Source organism: Lates calcarifer, linkage group LG16_LG22, assembly GCF_001640805.2.
Source record: "Lates calcarifer isolate ASB-BC8 linkage group LG16_LG22, TLL_Latcal_v3, whole genome shotgun sequence".
Classification (NCBI taxonomy): domain Eukaryota; kingdom Metazoa; phylum Chordata; class Actinopteri; family Centropomidae; genus Lates; species Lates calcarifer.
In genome coordinates, this window is record NC_066848.1 from 14,303,584 (window position 1) to 14,320,822 (window position 17,239).

At 38.2% G+C, this 17,239-nt stretch overlaps 3 protein-coding genes across 4 annotated transcripts in view; 1 reads left to right on the plus strand and 2 right to left on the minus strand.

Annotated features, from left to right (window-relative positions):
- The window catches only part of LOC108896231 (S1 RNA-binding domain-containing protein 1-like), a 50,683-nt gene extending 44,802 nt beyond the window's left edge, over window positions 1–5,881 (minus strand). The window contains 9 exon segments of the mRNA XM_018695265.2: window positions 1,382–1,568; window positions 1,739–1,835; window positions 2,175–2,313; window positions 2,477–2,594; window positions 2,979–3,145; window positions 3,906–4,145; window positions 4,450–4,867; window positions 5,134–5,198; window positions 5,799–5,881. Coding sequence (XP_018550781.1) covers window positions 1,382–1,568; window positions 1,739–1,835; window positions 2,175–2,313; window positions 2,477–2,594; window positions 2,979–3,145; window positions 3,906–4,145; window positions 4,450–4,867; window positions 5,134–5,198 — 1,431 coding nt within the window. The 5' untranslated portion in view covers window positions 5,799–5,881.
- Window positions 5,882–7,713: 1,832 nt separating this feature from the next.
- cd74b (CD74 molecule, major histocompatibility complex, class II invariant chain b) lies at window positions 7,714–11,873 on the plus strand. Of its 2 annotated transcripts, none has more exons than XM_018695267.2 (8): window positions 7,714–7,846; window positions 7,948–8,045; window positions 9,370–9,539; window positions 9,677–9,747; window positions 10,192–10,222; window positions 10,409–10,621; window positions 11,030–11,080; window positions 11,253–11,873. In XM_018695267.2, exons 2-7 carry the CDS (start codon window positions 7,960–7,962, stop codon window positions 11,071–11,073), a joined length of 615 nt encoding a protein of 204 aa, XP_018550783.1. In that variant the 5' UTR covers window positions 7,714–7,846; window positions 7,948–7,959; the 3' UTR covers window positions 11,074–11,080; window positions 11,253–11,873. The 2 variants fall into 2 exon arrangements, with proteins under 2 accessions (XP_018550783.1, XP_018550784.1); XM_018695268.2 differs by having other exon boundaries at window positions 7,730–7,781.
- On the minus strand, window positions 11,820–16,644 carry LOC127143388 (SLC35A4 upstream open reading frame protein). Its single transcript, XM_051076464.1, has 3 exons — window positions 16,489–16,644; window positions 14,924–15,022; window positions 11,820–14,786 (listed from the first exon to the last, which is right to left on the minus strand). Exons 1-3 carry the CDS (start codon window positions 16,570–16,572, stop codon window positions 14,589–14,591), a joined length of 381 nt encoding a protein of 126 aa, XP_050932421.1. The 5' UTR covers window positions 16,573–16,644; the 3' UTR covers window positions 11,820–14,588.
- Between the last annotated feature and the right edge of the window lie 595 nt (window positions 16,645–17,239).

Genomic DNA, 17,239 nt, shown 5'->3' on the forward strand with positions numbered 1-17,239 from the left:
ACAATGAACACTGAATGTTCATGTTCCATCCTTCTTTAGTCTTACCACTGGCTTTACAAAACATGTCTTTGTATGTCTTGGCTTTAACAATCTACAGGTGAACTTGCATGTTCACTGGACCAACTCTTTATTGCACCCTTTATACAATGCCCCATCCTTTTCCTTTAACAAACAGCCAAGTGTGTGCTCACACACATGCCTCCTGTCAAAACACATCTTCCACCTGCTCCCCCTTCCCGCAGACTTGACGGCTAGAAAAGGTTCATTTTAGCCGGAATCCGACAGCTAGCAGGGTCACAGCAGCCTGTGGATTAACACTCCGTGACAAAAGCGAGTCATCAAATTAAAGGCCTCGCGCATACACAGGAGAGGAGAGGGGGAAAGGGGAGGTGTGGAGGGGATTGGAGGGCTGAGGTTTAGTCAGAAAAAGAGGGAGGGAGAGGGAGGCAGATCAGAGCATAGCGAGAGAGAGATAAGTGACGGACGCACCTCAACATCGCTCATCTGTTCATTCTCTCCCTCCCTTTACCGCCCCCACACCATCTCCACATCCTTCCGTCTGCCTGTGGGCCTAGCAGCAGTAGCTGTCACTACAGGAGAGCGCCTGTCAATCAAAGCTTCCTAATCCAATGGCATGTCGGCAGGGGACATGTCACATATGTTAAGAGGAGAGAATGAGGGGACTTGCAGGGTGTGCTTGTGTGTGAGCAAGTGTGTGTGCATGCATGTATGTGTATGTGATTGTATGACTGTAGGGCAAAGCACGAGTGCCAGGGAGTGTGGTGTGGCAGAGAGGCAGCGGGTGATGGGAGCTGTGGTGACACATGGGGCCCGAGACCAACTCTGAGTAACCCACCAGTCACTAGAGGGACAGAGGGGGTGCAGAGGAGGTAGAGCAGGGCACAGGAGGGGTAAATGTGGAGGCGCAGACAAGGCTAACTGCGACTGACATCGCTAGCATTCAGAAGCGGCACGCATAAAGCAGACAGAAATGACACAAACACAAACAGATGGTGTGCATTTGTTTGTGTGTGACTGTGACTGTGTGTGAGTATCCGGCAAGTTGAAACACAGGATACAGGACAATAAGAGTGCAGAGATTATTAATCAAAATGCACCATTAAGAAATAATGAGAAACATTATCTGTTATTGCTTTTCATTACCATCTCTTTCATGTTCAGCTGGTGTGTACAAATACAGTAAATCCTACACAACAACAGACCACAAAAATGTGTCTTTTCACCTATGTTCATGCTTTGGATGAAATGGCTTGGGCTGTAATACAATACCATGTAAAATGTCGCTTGTATATAGTGTTTTTTTTTTCCACCCAGAATGGATGGATCAATGTGCAAAGAGACAGATATTGACTATGACTACCTGATGGGCCTGGATGCGCTGGATGTTGCAGGTGAAGTCAAAGTACAGATGGAACTTGTCAATATCCTTGTTTTTGTTTTGCTGGGCCCCTGGGTTTTTTTGGCTTTGGGCAGTCTTCTCTTGTTCTTTTTCCTTTACCGCCGACTTAGACACGGAGGATTGGATGGTCACAAAACTGTTCTCACACCTGACACAGAAAAAAAAATGCAAAGGGAATGTATTGAGCAAGAGATACTTTGATCCCAGTATGAATGAAACACAAAAACACACAGGAAAATGTAAAGAAGAAATGCACAGTGCCTCACTGTATATCACAAAAAAATCTGAAATGTTGTGTGCATGTGGATATGTTCTCACAATGTTTTCACGTAGGTGAGTGTCTCAGGGTCTTTGGCTATCATATCAGCCAAGATATGCTCCACACCTGTAGCCACTTCTTCCACCGATGACAGACCTGTCATACAAACACACATGTGTACTGTACTTCAGACCAGTACCCCTGTGGACCTTTAATTTAAACGTGTGTGTTGATAAATTCTTCACAATTTAAATGTGATTGTATACAGTCTGTTTATCCATGGATACGTCTGTCTAAATCTGTATATCTAAACCACTTGAATCAAAGCTAAGAAAATTTGTCAAACCAATTCAGTGATCATTAGGTATGTGCCCTAATTCAAGTGATATGCTCAAGCTAACTAGTATCAGTAATTTCTCCAAACATGTCCAAGAATAATATTAACTTTCAGCGCTACCAAACTCCTCATTTTGAGTGTATACATTTATGTCTTACCTTGAGTATCAGGTTTTACCCATGCCCTTAAATCCAGAGTGTGTGGTGTGTCCATCAGTGCAGAGGCAGCCACCTCAAGGCCAAGTGCTTTGGCTCTGCGAGCCTTTGTCAGCTTACTCCCTTTTTTATAAGGAGAATACTACAAAGACAGAAACACTGAGATGACTGAATGAATAAGAGGAGTAAGAGACTCATTCAGGTGTGGATGAAAGTGTGAACAAATAACATTGCAACTAAGAATGGGATCTCAAAATCACATTTGAATGATAGGTATTGCATCTGCATAAAAATGTGATTCTGACCACATGATCCAGTTCATCAGCTGATCGGCAGCTCCTCAGGTTTTGTTCCAACTCAGCTGTCAAGACACCATCCTTCTTCAGGGTCTGAATCACAGATTGGGTCTTCTTGGCCAGAGTGCTGAAGCAGCACACACACATATACACAAATAAAAAGAAAAACAGATTACATACTGTGCAAAATTAAAACACACACAGACACACACATACTAGATAAAGAGTGTGTCTGACATGCAATAAATAGTCTCAGGTCTCAAAGCTTGACCAACAGCACCATCTAGTGGCTAATGTCAAATATTCTGTCTGAAATGAACCCAGTCCTGCTTAGCTCATGAGAAAATATTTTATGGCTGCAGCTGCATATATAAAACCCAGTATCTAAATGTGCTTCTTCATGCATTAAATGTGTGCTAGCAAGAGTATCAGTGGGTGATAAGGTGCATTAGTTTCTTTAGTTTTTTTTTGGGGGGGGGGGGGTTAGATCAAGATATTTTATGTTTCCTACCATAACTCCTCGTACACAAGCTGGACGTCCCGGACAGCATCAGCATCCATGTGGTTAATCATCTCTTTGCGGTAGCGCACCATGAATGGCACGGTGTTCTCTTCACGAAGTAGTGCAATGATGTTTACACAAACCCACCGCTGCACACATGTTAAGGTAGACAACACCTGAGGAGAAAGACAAGCAGGTAGGCAGTGAGGATGCAGTAAGACACTGCCCACATAACCACAAATTATTAACTATTCAATAGACAAAAACTGCTTGCCCATTGTTCATAACTTACAGCCAGTATCTTTGAGTGCATATAAAGTATAGGGAGAATTTAGACATTCAAGTGTACAAAAGAAACAGCTAATTGTTTTGTCTTTGAGTCTCTGGCATTAGGACTGCATCATAATGGATTATGTTCTTTATCTCATTCACTGTTGGTGGTGGATCATTTGATTGGTTTATTTTACTAGTTTGTTCAGCTATAAGAATCCACCAATCCACACTCGCTACAGCTGCTTGAAGCAGGGTGTTGTGCAAAAAAAAGCAAAATGTTAAAATATCTGTTGACATTTCCAATCCAGTACCATTCTTTGCATATTAGAACCCAACTTTTAAAGGTAATTATAGTTTGGTAAAAAATAAATAAATAATAATAATAATAATAATAATAATAATAATAATAAATAATAATGTCCACATCAAATGCTTATTATTTCTGCGTGGTCAACTGGTTAGCAACAGTGTCGCTATTTGGTGGTGGCAGCTTCATGAGTGCACCCTTAAAACAACCATACATTTCGGCATTGTGCTTGTGTTTCTGCCAATCAGTCATGAGAGGGACAGGCACTGTGATAAGCAGCACTGCTCCCACCCTCTGACAAAAATAGAGACATACACTTTCCTGCACATAAAACACACCAACAAACCCAACAATACCTCAGTCAAGTCCCAGCACATATTGAGCTCATTCCTCAGGGCTTGTGCTTCTGATGAAGGTAAAGCAGTTGGTTGTCCTAGACAGGCACCACTGGTCTTCTGTTTCTTTAGAGAGGGTTCATCAAACGTGAAATCCTCCTCCTCTACTTCCTCCTTCTTTGCTCTAAACCCAGCTAGCGATGATCCCTCGCCTGCCCATCCGTCTGCCTCATGGGCTCCTGAGACAATAAATGACACCCTCTGCAAGAAAAAAAAAGAAAACAAGAAAAAGAAAAACAGAAAAAGACAACAGAACAGATTCTTAAAAAGGTGTGATAAAATAATGGAGATTAATGATGGGATATGAACTTTGTTAGAAGGTAGCATCAGCCATACACAAAAGAGAGTTTTGCAACTAAAATATACTAATTACAAAAATTTAAATGATAACTTGTGGTTATAATTTTGCTGACTCTATTTCATCTTCTTTATAGTATGTGTGTGTGTGTGTGCGCAGATATACTCTGAAATAGGATTGAAGTACTGAAATGGACATCAATCTTACCTCCTCCTTCATTCTGATACTGGGCCCACTTTCTTCAGCCCTCTCTCCCGCTGGACAGTCTGTTTGTTTTTCTCCTTTGCCTTCTCCAGGCTTATCATCCTGCTCTATATCATCATTTTTTTTCCTCTTTGTTCCAGCCATCACAGATGCACCAGAATCCTTCAGAGCTGTACAGGCCTGTGTTTTTTTCTCTGCTGCAGATTTGCGTGGTGCCCTTGGCTTAGGATCTTTAGGTACTTTGGGTGCTTTAGGTTCTTTGGGTGCTTTTGGCTCCTTTGGTTTAGCAGTTCTCTTGGCAGCTGCTTTCTTCTCCCCTGCAGCGGGGGCACTGGCAGTCTTTCTGGTGGCTTTTGGCTTTGGCTCTGAAGGCCTCCATTCCTCACTGTCCTCATCACTACTCTTTGTCTGGGAAAAGGACCTGGTAGTAGAGTATGAATGGATTATAATATATTATATAGAAATCCTATATTTCGGCTTTATTTAGTATATTTTATGTTTGTGTCTCTATTAGCCCTGTGATGAACTGGCAATCTTGTAAACTGTTAACATCAACCCCAATAGTAAAGACAGACCCCAATCTGTGCCCATGACCCTGAACATACATACAGTATGCTGTTGTTGCAGAAAATGGATTGTTATTGCAAAATCATGACTGCTATTAATTAACGAACAAAAGTCACTTACAGGTCAGAGTCCATATCGTTGTACACCACATTTTTGGCAGTTGTTGTTCGGGGTCTTCGCGTCATCTGTTAAAAAAATGTTTAGTTATCGAGCGTTGCATCAAGGCTGTAAAATTAGCTATATGTCCACTGCTGTACATTCACTCTACTTGCAACGCAGTTTCTATAACGAGCACTTTTGGATAATATTGTGATGTTAACACTTTGGTACTTTTAAGTAGAAATTTCAGTGCAGGGCCTATTTTCAGTGTGGTACTACTACTATTACTTAAGTACAAGATCTGTGTATTTCTTCCCCCAATGATAATGTTAATAGTAAAACTCACATCAGAGCGGCTTAACGTTAGCGTTAACTGGTGCAAATGCAACGTTACCCACAGTTAAGCTAGCGTTAGCTAAATGTCGTTACTAATCAAATTACGATTAAACAGAGAGCAAGAACATTTTACCTGTGCTAACTTTGGCAGCAACGCCGAACTTACTGAAGCACACATGAATTTGCAAATGTTTGCTAGCTCTCAAAAGGTTAGGTTAGCTATTTCAAATTTGCCGCCTCGCGGTAACGCTAGCAAAGGTAGCTGGCTGACTGGCGCTACACCGTACCATATTCATTTATGTCACCGTCTTCACGAAAGATAATTTGCGAAACTGACACACAAGTTGTACCTTTATGCCGTTGGAAACGCTCAACTTTCTCGTGGGTATTCCGCTGGAAATAGTAGCAAGCCAGTCCCCGCTTCCTGCAACAATATAGGTTCAACCAATGACAACGTCCTTACTCTTAAAGGGCAAGGCACCAATTTTTAAAGGGGATGTCACCGTCATTTTTTAACTGCACAGAAAACGATCATACAATACTTAACATAAAGATACATACATAACAACAACAACGAGGAAACAAAGTGCCAGAGTAAAAAGTATAGTCTTACTTGAAACCACTGTAATTGTATTGTTTAGTATGATATCCTCGAAGCTTTTTTTTCTAATGAATGTCACTAGAAAGAGTATTTATTTGGTGGGCTACTACATTTTTATTGAGGACATCTAAATCACCAGTGAATATATTTCTTCTCCTCATGACTAAAGTTTATCATGAAGGGCTTTTTCTTCTTCTTCTTTTACTTTAGATGGCAGGTTAATGCACACTCCCCTTACTACCACCCACTGGACTGGAGTAAATTGCAGTAGATTGGCAGTAAAATTGTATCTAAAAAATCTCTGCCTCGTTTTGGTTTCACTCTGATGGTGATTTCAAAATTAGTGTCTGCTCAGTCAGTTCAGTAATTCATCTAATTCATGTAAGAAAACTTAATTGTAACTTAAGCCAAACCCTATCCACAGCTGAGGATCTGTATTCAGCTCTAATCTTCAGGCAGTTTTTTTGTTTTGTTTTGTTTTGACTGTCTCGCCACAGTCCCCTTTGTCACCTACTGCAGTCTCACTTCCTTTAATCAGCCTCGCAAATATCAGACTTCAATAGTGTCTCTCATTTGTTGTAACTTTCCTTGTTCCTTAAAAGTGACAACAAATCAAAACCAATTTACAACAGCTCAATGATGCTGTCAGATTTTGCTGTGTATGTACAGACTGAAAAATGTAGTAGTATCCATGTGTAAGATGTCATGAACCAGTCAAATGTCTAAATATTGTCTTCCTTCCTAATACAAATACTATAATTCTAAAGCAGTTACAACAAAAATTTTATTAGCTTTTGTAAAATTAAATCACTGGACTAACTCAGTGGACCAAACGAGCAAGTACAAGGTGGGCACAGAATTTACATGAACATATACTTATTTAGATTAGGTACACAGAGGGGCAAGACAACATGGTCATGGGGAAGTCTAAGCAAAGAGTGTTCATATTTACTTAAAATGTGTATAAAAATTATTAATTAATTAATTAATTAAATTAATTCTATCATTATTTCTGTGTTATCCATTTACTCCATGGAAAAGACATGATAATGACACTTAACAACAAGATAGCTAATTGTTGGCCTGCTGGTGATTGTGGGATCTAAAAACTGGATAAGGGGCCATGATGAGGGGCCAGAAAAAGTTAAAGAATCTGTGATTTAAAGATTTATCAGTCCTCAACTGCAAGATTATGAATTTTATTATATATCAAACAAGGATATACAATGCAGAGATGTCAGCACAGGGTTAATGAAGTCCCTAATCCCAGAAATAATGACAGTATTTGAAAATAAAATGGATTTTACTGCTTAAATATTACTCAGCAATGATAATTCTAATACCAAAACAACAATAATAATAATAATCTGCAATATTAGATGTGTAACCAATCGTAACCAACCATACAGTAGTTCTAAATTCAGTGTTTTAAGAGATTTAATCTGTTTCCTAATCATTCTCATTATCAGGTTCCTGTATATTAAACAAATATTTAATTAATTACACATACTTAGACAGAAGATATAGGGATTAAAAACATCTAACCCAACTGTTTTTGACTGCTGAAGATCTTTATACTCTGCCCCCAGTAACAGATGATGAGTCAACATGAGCAACCAATCAGAAATTCAGTGTGAAACAAACCCAGCCAGAGTACACACTTTAGTTGAGAGTGTGGGGTTTTTCCCCGCCCATTGCTTTCAGTTCCTTCTGTCTCTCCTCAGCCATAAAGGTAAAACCATACTGACTTCTGTCATTCATATTTGTGAAACAGCTTGCAACCTTACGTAAAGCAAGGTATTATTTCTAATTGTGTGTGTATGTGTGTGTGTGTCAGAATGTTAACATTTCATCTGTTTGAACAAACTGTATGATTGTGTATGTGTGTGTGTTTACAGGTTTGTGCGAAGATGTCTGATCCCGAGACCCCAACCCAGCCTCTCATCGGCACTACCAGCCAGCAAACAGCAGTTGATGTAGGAGCACCAGCACAGGGGTAAGGATCATGTGTGTATTTATGTGTTTGTCTTGATGGGATATAAACACCAGGGGATGGTGTGAGAGGTGTGAGAACCAAAAAGCAGGTCCCTTCAACTGTAAATGAGTTAGATAGACTTCTCTAATGTCCATAGTGACTAGTGACAGAAAGAGTGACAGAAAGACAAAGAGTGAGTTTCCTGTGTATATTTTCTTCTCAGTTGCAGATGTAACTTTGTCTTAACCATTCCTGAAATTGAACTTAAGTTTGATCAGGGAGACCAAGCCATAACAGTATTTGCCTATGTTTAAATCAATTTACTATAACTGTATATACTTTCATTTTCAGGTAACCATTTTGTAAATCACAGTGCATCACACTGAACAACAAATGACGCAGCTGTTTCTAATCAATCTACACTTATAAAATCACTGAGCAACAATAATGGAACTGTAACAAGTGATGGAATACCAATCTGTAGCAGGTTTAGTACCTTTGTGAAAAATGGAGAAATACTGGAGAGAAATACTAATAATTAAAAAGAAAACCGTCTATTTAAGAATTTAAAAATTGTCAACAGTAACATGAAATATACATCAAGTTGTAGATTAGGAAATACAAATGTTGCAAAAACCATTTTAGCTGGTTGTAATTCCATTAATAGTTCAGGGATGTTTTTGTAACTTGTATCGTAACATGTGTTGTTTGTTTTCATGAGCATATACAACCAAGACTGTATTTGATGAGTTTCTTATCAACTTACCATAGATTTGATATGTCAGTTATTTGAGATTAAAAAGCATAAAAGGACAAGTCATTTGAATTAATAGGATTTTCCAGGAGAGTCAGAAGGAGTGCTAAGAAGGGAATAAGTATTTACTCAGGTGTCTACCTGGCAACAACTGATTTCATCACTTAGTTGACATTCACTGAACGTACCATGGTTTGGGTTCCTGTTTAATAGAATTCCCCTAATTGTTTGGCAAGTATCAGCCTCTGTAATGTTCCTCATACTGCACATTCTCCTCCCTCACCTTCCAATCTACCTCTTCTTCTCTGTCTCTCTTTTCCTCTCTCTCATCAGCCTAAGGATTTCGTTCCCATGACCTCCCTGTCAATGGACTAGATCAAATATCAGTGGTTTTCTCCCCCTTTTTAAATATGACCATCATTTATCAGAACACATACTAGAGCAGGTCAACCACTGAGCCCCTTCTGCTTCCAATTCTACTTTAATATGTAAATGTTCAACAGGTCCTTCAAATTAAACACGTGTCTCCCCTAGTTCACTACCTCCTGTCACCACATCTTCTCCCACTTTCTTTCTGGTCTTGTTTTCCAGTGGCCGCTCCACCCGGGCCTATAAGGTGGCAGGTCTAACCCTGTTGGCCTGTGTCCTGATCATGAGCCAGGCAATGATCGCCTACTTCCTCCTCAGCCAAAGGAATGACATCAAATCTCTGGAGGAGCAGAGCAACAACCTGAAGACACAGCTGACGAAGGGAACATCTGGTGAGGAGGCCACATTCAGTTCAGATTCAGAGGGATATACTGTGCAGTGTTGGCATTTAACAGAATGTACGAGGCTAAAGTACACTGAGCATCATTCGTCAACCTCTCACATACACTGTCACTCTTTCTCTCTTTAGTGTCTGTGCCAGTGCGGATGCAGATGCCCATGGCTGCTTTGCCCGAAATGATGGATGACTCTGTGGATGAGGTAACACCTGAGTTTCAAAAATCCTGTAAAAATATATTTGTTGATGTTTTTTTACATAAACACACAGAAAACATTTCTGAGAAAGAATCCCCTGCATTTGTTTTTTGTAAAGCACATACTTTGTCGTGCTCTCTGAAGGACCTGTGATGTTTTGCCATTTGCAATTTTTTATTATCACTAGACAAATATGCTGATACTGATAAGCTAATATGGTCTGATAGAACAGCCCAGTCACTTCAATCAGGCTCTGTTTAAGATGGGGGTGCAGGTATATTCTTTGAATTTTATGATACAATAAAAAAATTCATCCAGCTTTAATACAGTTACACTACTATGTTCGTCTTGTTCCTCTAGTGTAGTAAATCCTGTCATTTTCTTGTAAAATCAAGTTTAAGATGTGTTTTTTTCTCAGTTCTCTGTTTTGTTTCGCTGATTGTGTTGCAGGAGTCTTCCACCAAAACCACAGGAAAAACTGGTATGTTCTCTATATATCTACTGTATACGTATACACGTAAACATATTTGATCATAATTTCTGATTACAATCATCCATCCTCCTTTTTTTCTACTCATATGTTTTGTATTCTTTTGTTCACATTGTCACTCTGCTATTCTCCAGGTTTCCAAAACAGAGCAGTGATTTAACTCCTCTCCTGTCTCAGTCCCTCAGCAGGCCACCAACTGCCAGCTTGAGGCTGCTGGTAGGAAGCCCGTGCAGGTGCCAGGTTTCTTCCCTGCCTGTGATGAGCGCGGCTTCTACCAGGCCCAGCAGTGCTACATGCGCAAGTGCTGGTGCGTGGACCCAGTCAATGGGAACCAGATCCCTGGATCCCTGACGGACGGATCAGCCAGATGCGGCGCAGCTGTCCGCCATGGTGAGACGAGATAACCGGTCACCAAGTCCAACTGAGAACAGAAAAAGGAATCATTTCAACACAATGTGCGGTTTCGAATCAGTGTACTGCACTCATATTTTTAGTTAATGTATGCTGTATAAATCAAAAACCCATACTTCAGTAAAGTTTTACTGTATTTTCCAATCAGTAAATAAAAATTTAACAGATCCACAAGGATCCACAAGTTTATTGCAAGGTTTTTGATAGTTTCTAAATAAAAGATTCCACTTAATTGTATGGAGTATAAAAAATCTGCCATATATAATCCCATTACTATCCACTGTGTCTATTTTGATATCACAATCACTTCTAATATTAAAAGACCACTTATTTTGGAATCCTGATTTAAGCTGCTGTGTTGTTGATGGTCAAACTTCTGTCTTGTAGGCGGCATAAGCACAATGTTGACTCTGGCTGATGCTGATGTCTAATACTGTGGTGAGTATATATGTCACTCTCTCTGCTATAGTTTCAGTTCAGTTTATTTCAGTCCAGTTAAGAGTACTTTTAACATGGGACATTTTAAAAGGGAAATTACTTTCTGTTGCTGATTTGAATCATTTGTATTTTTTCATTATATGTTTTCTGTTTGTGTTTCTTGGGGAAATAGAAGCTGATGAACTCTCAGCCAGAGACCAGCAACAGGTCAACTCCAAATCAAGACATGCTACAACTTTGTCAGCTCATAATCACCATTATATCTTTAGCTCTTCATAAGTTAATGGGAGTTCTCTGTAATAATTACCAAATTTATAACCATTTACCTGCTTGCTATCATCTTATTATCCATAACCAATATTAGTGTGAGTGAGTGTTTGCTATTGATTACATAACATCTTTTTCAGGTTTTTAGATGGCTAGTAAGTGTTAAGTACTTAAGAAAAGTGTTATTGCTTTGCAGATTTTCTTTTATTCAAATTGTGTTCAAAGTCAATTCAATAATAAGGGGATGTTAGGAAGTTTGTAAAAGGCAATTATTGATTTTTTTTTGTTAAAACTAGATTTTTTCTGCAAAATATAAATGAAAAATTAAGATCTGCTGACCCAATATATTTAATTACTGGATAATGAACATGACTTAGTCTGTGAAAGTTTGGCTAAAGCCAAAGGGATGAAAACTATGATAGTAAGTATTGTCACACGTTTGGAACACAATCAGGAACAAATGAGACAAGTGTAAACTGTATTTTCCCCATTTATTGGAGCCACCCAAATAAAGCTATTAAAGACAGTTTCAGCATGGTTTTCTTTTGAAGTCACAATGGAATTTCAAACTGTTGAAGTTGAAAACATCTCCATTGATGTGCAGGAGTGAAAACCCATGATGATGAGATGGTTAGATTAGCCAGTGAAATAAAGCACCATCAACTGGCCTGTCATATTTTATATTCCACAGCATTTGTGTTTGAACAAAGGTATGACTTAAAGGACAAGAGAAAACATGCAAACACATAATAGACAGAAAATTTTAAGACTGGCATGCAATAAAAGGACAGCAACACAATGATTGTCAATAGGCACAAGTTGTTTCTGGGTTCCAGTTAACAAACATACAGTACACGTTTTTCTAATACATGTTAAAGTCAAAGTAAAAACTAAAGCGAGCACAGACTGAACTCAAATCTGTTTCTTCTTTATGGCTTAATACCTGTCACGGGTCTGACTGTGGACACTATGCATTCATTTCAATGACAGAGATACAGTACCTGGAGAAACTAACGTCGCTGTCATGTGAAAACCATCTTAGTGCATTACATATCTTTTTTACATTTCATATAGTACATTTCTTTCTTTAAATAGAAACTTATTCCTTTTTGTAATATGCAGAAAAAGATGCATAAGCAAGATTTTATTTTCTCAAATAAGCATGCTTCCATCAATCAATATTTTTCCTTTGAGAAATGTGGTTTTAATTGGAGAGAAACCTAATAAATATATAACTCATATAACTTTCAAATAATAGACAGGTTATCTAGCTGGAGTGTACAGCATAAATGAGTACACCCACTCTAAAACCTATCTCTCTTTACAAACAAGACATATTTTGGGTTTCTACATCCACATCAAAAATACGATTATCTTAACTTTCTTATCAAAATGATTAAAAGCTTGAGTACACCCTCCTGAAATTTACAAAATAAAACATTTTTAAAAAAAATTCTGGTGCCTGTTGAACCATCAAACTCAAACAGATATAACTGGTTGACAGTTAAACGTATTTTACCTGCTGAATCACACTTGATGTTGCCAACAAGGGCAACACCTGGGAGAGAATAATCTGGAAAACTGAGAAATAAAATGGTTCCATTCATTCAGTTTTTAAAATCTGTGAATTGTAATGGTGATCATTTAGAAAACTCTAAACTCTATTGTCTGTTATGTTATTTAATATGCCACTATTAAGTTGTTTTTCCATAAATTAGGTTTTCAGACTAGTGTTCTGCAGTTCTGCAATGTACAAATGACACCACATTTTAAGTAAGTAAAAATGTCACTATATCACTTATTTTCTTTTGATACTTCTGCGACAAAAAGACAAGATTACTGATTTCAGCAAAACAAAGTAACAGCGTTCAATCCATAAAATTCATAGAAGTGCAAGATCAACTAGTTTCCAGCATATGAAATAAGCAGCCAAATCCCATCAGGAAAAGGCTATTGCACACATGGCATGAGATGATAATATCAAGTCTAGACAAGAGTAGGCACTCATGATATATATTTTACATAAAATACTTTAACCCTGTTTTGCTAAAAACTCCCAAGTGCAATTAAAAACTACGTCTTTGCACAAAAATTACACTTTGGCGTAAATTTTCATCTGACATCCTATTGACAGTAGACTGACACTAACCCAGCTCTTGACTTTTTTTTTTTTCTTAGCAGTGTGAGATGGAATATAGAGAAATATTACATTTCTGTAAATTCTTATCCTTATTTTTGAATGGAGTGTGTCATATTAGGAGTCATTTTTACAGTTATAAAGTGTGATTTTTCAGGAACTTCTACAGAGATGAGGAGTATAATTTAAAAAGAAAAAACTGACCAATGACCACATGCAGAGCTGTGTTGTGCCTGTAAAGTCACTTCACATGACACCACAGACTTAGCCCTGACACCTCTCAACAATGTAAGAATTACCATGAAGGATTTTGACAGATGCACCACATGGTGTAGGGTGAGAAAATGTTTTACATGCTCCATCATCCCTGAGCATAAAAGTGCAGATTAAATAAGGCTGCTATAGTTGATTTCTGACCACTAGAGGGCAGAAGACACCAAAGAAGATAACAAAACATGTCTCTAAAACTCTAATTCCTACTGTACTTTGGACGCCAACAAGGGCAAGATATCTAAAGCAGCTCCTCTGAAAGAACCTCAACACTCTATCTGTTAAAAAGGCAAAAGAGATGTGCTACTCTCAAGTGAAGCTCCTTTAGTAAGGAGGTAAACTTGCCGACATCGCTGGCCTGCACATGTAGACATTGATGGTCTCATTAAGTATGAAAAATTATTAAAAAGCACATAATATAGTTTCAGGCAAGACAGGGTTGGGATCAGAAATCAGTTATAGCAGCTATGATGATTTTATTAATGGTAGCAGTTTGTCTAAATTTAATTCACTAACCACATAACGAAGAAATGTGTTGTGTGTTTAAATAAACTGATCATTTCCACATATATGTTATTATAGTAAGTCAATTACAACAGATATTTCAGTCACCCCTTCTCCATACTCATGAAACAAGGGTTCAGATGAATTAAAAAAGAAATATGAAAAGAATGAGCTTCACCTTATACTCTAAATTTTCCTATTCATTCATCCATGTGGTGTAGATGAAAGGTTTTTAACTTGTAACATTAACATGTCTGTTCCCATTATGTAGATGTACTAGCAAACTCCTCTTCCTCCCCCCTCCTTTTCTGCATCTTACTTTTCCTCCTCTCATTTGCGTCCTCCTTTCAGGTTGTTTATGTAGTCCTTGATGGTATTTTCAATGTTGGGAACGGCATAATTTTGTGCTGCATAGATTCCTGTACAGGTTCCTACGGCAACACCCAGCAATGCTGAAGAGCGTAGCCTAGCAACAATGTACCCAGCCAGAAACCCCTTCAGGAAAGGAGACGCAAGCAGACTGCCTCCCTGAAGAAGAAAGTTGAGGAGAGATCAAATCAGGTAATTGGTACAGTTTTCATGTTACTGCACCTGCATGGCATGTGAACACAATCAAAGGCAGAGTAACATGAGAATGTACATGTTAGTGCCTGTGTGAAACTTACAGGAGGAACCCCAGCTTGTATCTCATCCTCCACCCGTCTCTGAATGTCCTCCAGCTGGTCTTTCAGCTCCACCAGGTCCTTAAGCTGTCCCAGGGGATTCTACACACACATGTGCATAAATACACACACAACAAACAACAGGTTAATGGAGCTGACCAGGGTTTTCCTCAAACCTTGACATCTCACCATAGTACAATATTGCTTGTAACTTGGGTTTAAAGACTGCACCAACAATGTTAACACGTAAACTTAAACGTATGTATCCTAATAAACTCTTATAAACCAATATTTTACATAAACCCACCAGTTTAACAAATAATCAATTCATTCATGTATCAACAAGTTGCTTAATTAATGATAATATCATATGTAAGATTAATGTGTGATCTTTGAACACACTGATACACTGCCTGATCACACATTTACAATCCCTGTCCAATGTACTTTTAGTTCTGGTGGTAACTAGTTAATATGTAGCAAAAGTACCAGGTTTATTACATGTCATTTGGGTCTATATAATTTGATGAAATTCAAAAAGCTTGCTGCAACTACAAGATGTCAGATCATCCGTCATCCATCTTGTAAAATGATTCTGGATCAACAAAATCTAGTTTGTGACCTTTAGTGTTACATGTTTTATAAGCTTGCTTTCATTTTTTCTGTGTCAAGTAATAACAAATAATAACAAAATCTCTGGCAAGGAAGTATTATTCCACCACAGATGTATTGTAAAGCTGCTACCAAGAATTATTTTCAACATCTATTCTACACATGTGATTAGTATTGTCTTTAACAGTTGATTGGTTGTTTAATGTGTAAAACGTCAGACAATAGTAAAAACGAATGAAAGTTTACCAATTGAAATTGCTTTTGTTGTCTGACCAATAGAAATGATGTGCGTAATGGAAGTCTGCCGTAAACAAATTTTGTTGCCCTCGGCCACCTGGGAGGCCGAGTAAGCACGCAGCATTACTATTTTTAAGTTAGTTTATCATTAGATGACATTTGCTCCAGGCAATTAACAGATCACACAGCAAACTAAAGGCTAATGTCAACCATACCTCTTTAAATCTCTGCTGTGACCTGTAATTTAAGATGTCACTTTACAATGTGAGAAACTGCATTTCTGTCAATTACTGTAGGTGTTGTTTTCCTCGTTCTCAGCATCAACACATTTCTTAATGAACTAGTACCGTTAAATCAGCTAATTTGGTGTGCGGTTAGCAGTTGGCCACAGGCTTATTCATACATTTCGCAAATTTCTTTTTACAGATTGTTAATGTCTGGTTAAAAACACCCCAAATAAACCTGAATGTAAGTAAACTAATTAGCCAAGTAAGTAAACTAATTAGCGAACTCTCTGACTGTTAGGTTAGCCAGTATGCTAACAGTAAAGCCACAACAGCTTCAGAGTAGCCTGCCAGCATACTGTTTGACTTCATGAGCTAACGTTAGTTGATCCCTGTTGAGTGAAACTTTATATCAGACGGATTATTTTAATGATATAGTAACACCGATTATCAACAGTGCAAGTTTAGCTTAACGTTTGAAAGTTGGAGACCGACCTTGTCATTTGCCATAGTTCCACTAGTGTCTTCTTCTTTTTCTTCTTCTTTGAAGTTTATTGGCGGTTGGCAGACTTGGTGCATTACTGCCACCAACTGGTATGGAGTGTGGATTAGAATGCTCACAATACTCAAAAACAACAATAATGAAACAAACGAACAAAAACAGAACAAAAATTAGTAACACTGATTTCTTGAGTTCTTTGGTAGAATAATCTATCTATTGGATCAAAGTGGGTTTTTTTTTTTTTTTTTTTTATCTGTCTGAGGTCACTGAACTGTACTGCTATCAAAATGTCTGGTCTGCTTGTGTCCACTAGCCTCTGCACTGCTAAGAATATTACAAGTATTTCTCCTGTGTAAACTGATAGCCCCTCACTGATCCTTTGATATGATACTTTGTACACTGATATGGAACAATGAATATTATTCCCATATTATTAACTAAATTCTCTGATGCATCTGTGTATGTGTGGATGTAACTGCAGTGACTATCAATATATGCCTGTATGGTACGTGAATTAAACATAAACTCTTTATCCTTATTCTTCTTTTCTAACAATGTAAAATACTGTGTTGTCAGGAAGTATCCAAGGTGGTATTGCTGGCAACTCTCTCTTCTTAATCTTACTGCCCTCCACTGGGTCATAGCTCTTATCATAACTGGGAGCGCCTTTGAAATATTACACCCATTACAGGAGGAACCCCAATCACACATTATTTTTTATCCTTACATCCTTTCTCATATTGA

Coding starts and splice junctions, on each gene's coding strand:
- cd74b (XM_018695267.2), top strand. CDS start 7,960: ATGTCTGATCCCGAGACCCCAACCCAGCCTCTCATCGGCACTACCAGC. Junction 9,748..10,191: donor TGGATGACTCTGTGGATGAG/GTAACACCTGAG, acceptor ATTGTGTTGCAG/GAGTCTTCCACCAAAACCAC. Junction 10,223..10,408: donor CAAAACCACAGGAAAAACTG/GTATGTTCTCTA, acceptor CTCCTGTCTCAG/TCCCTCAGCAGGCCACCAAC.
- LOC127143388 (XM_051076464.1), bottom strand. CDS start 16,572: ATGCACCAAGTCTGCCAACCGCCAATAAACTTCAAAGAAGAAGAAAAA. Junction 15,023..16,488: donor GAACTATGGCAAATGACAAG/GTCGGTCTCCAA, acceptor ATGTGTGTGTAG/AATCCCCTGGGACAGCTTAA. Junction 14,787..14,923: donor TACAAGCTGGGGTTCCTCCT/GTAAGTTTCACA, acceptor TTTCTTCTTCAG/GGAGGCAGTCTGCTTGCGTC.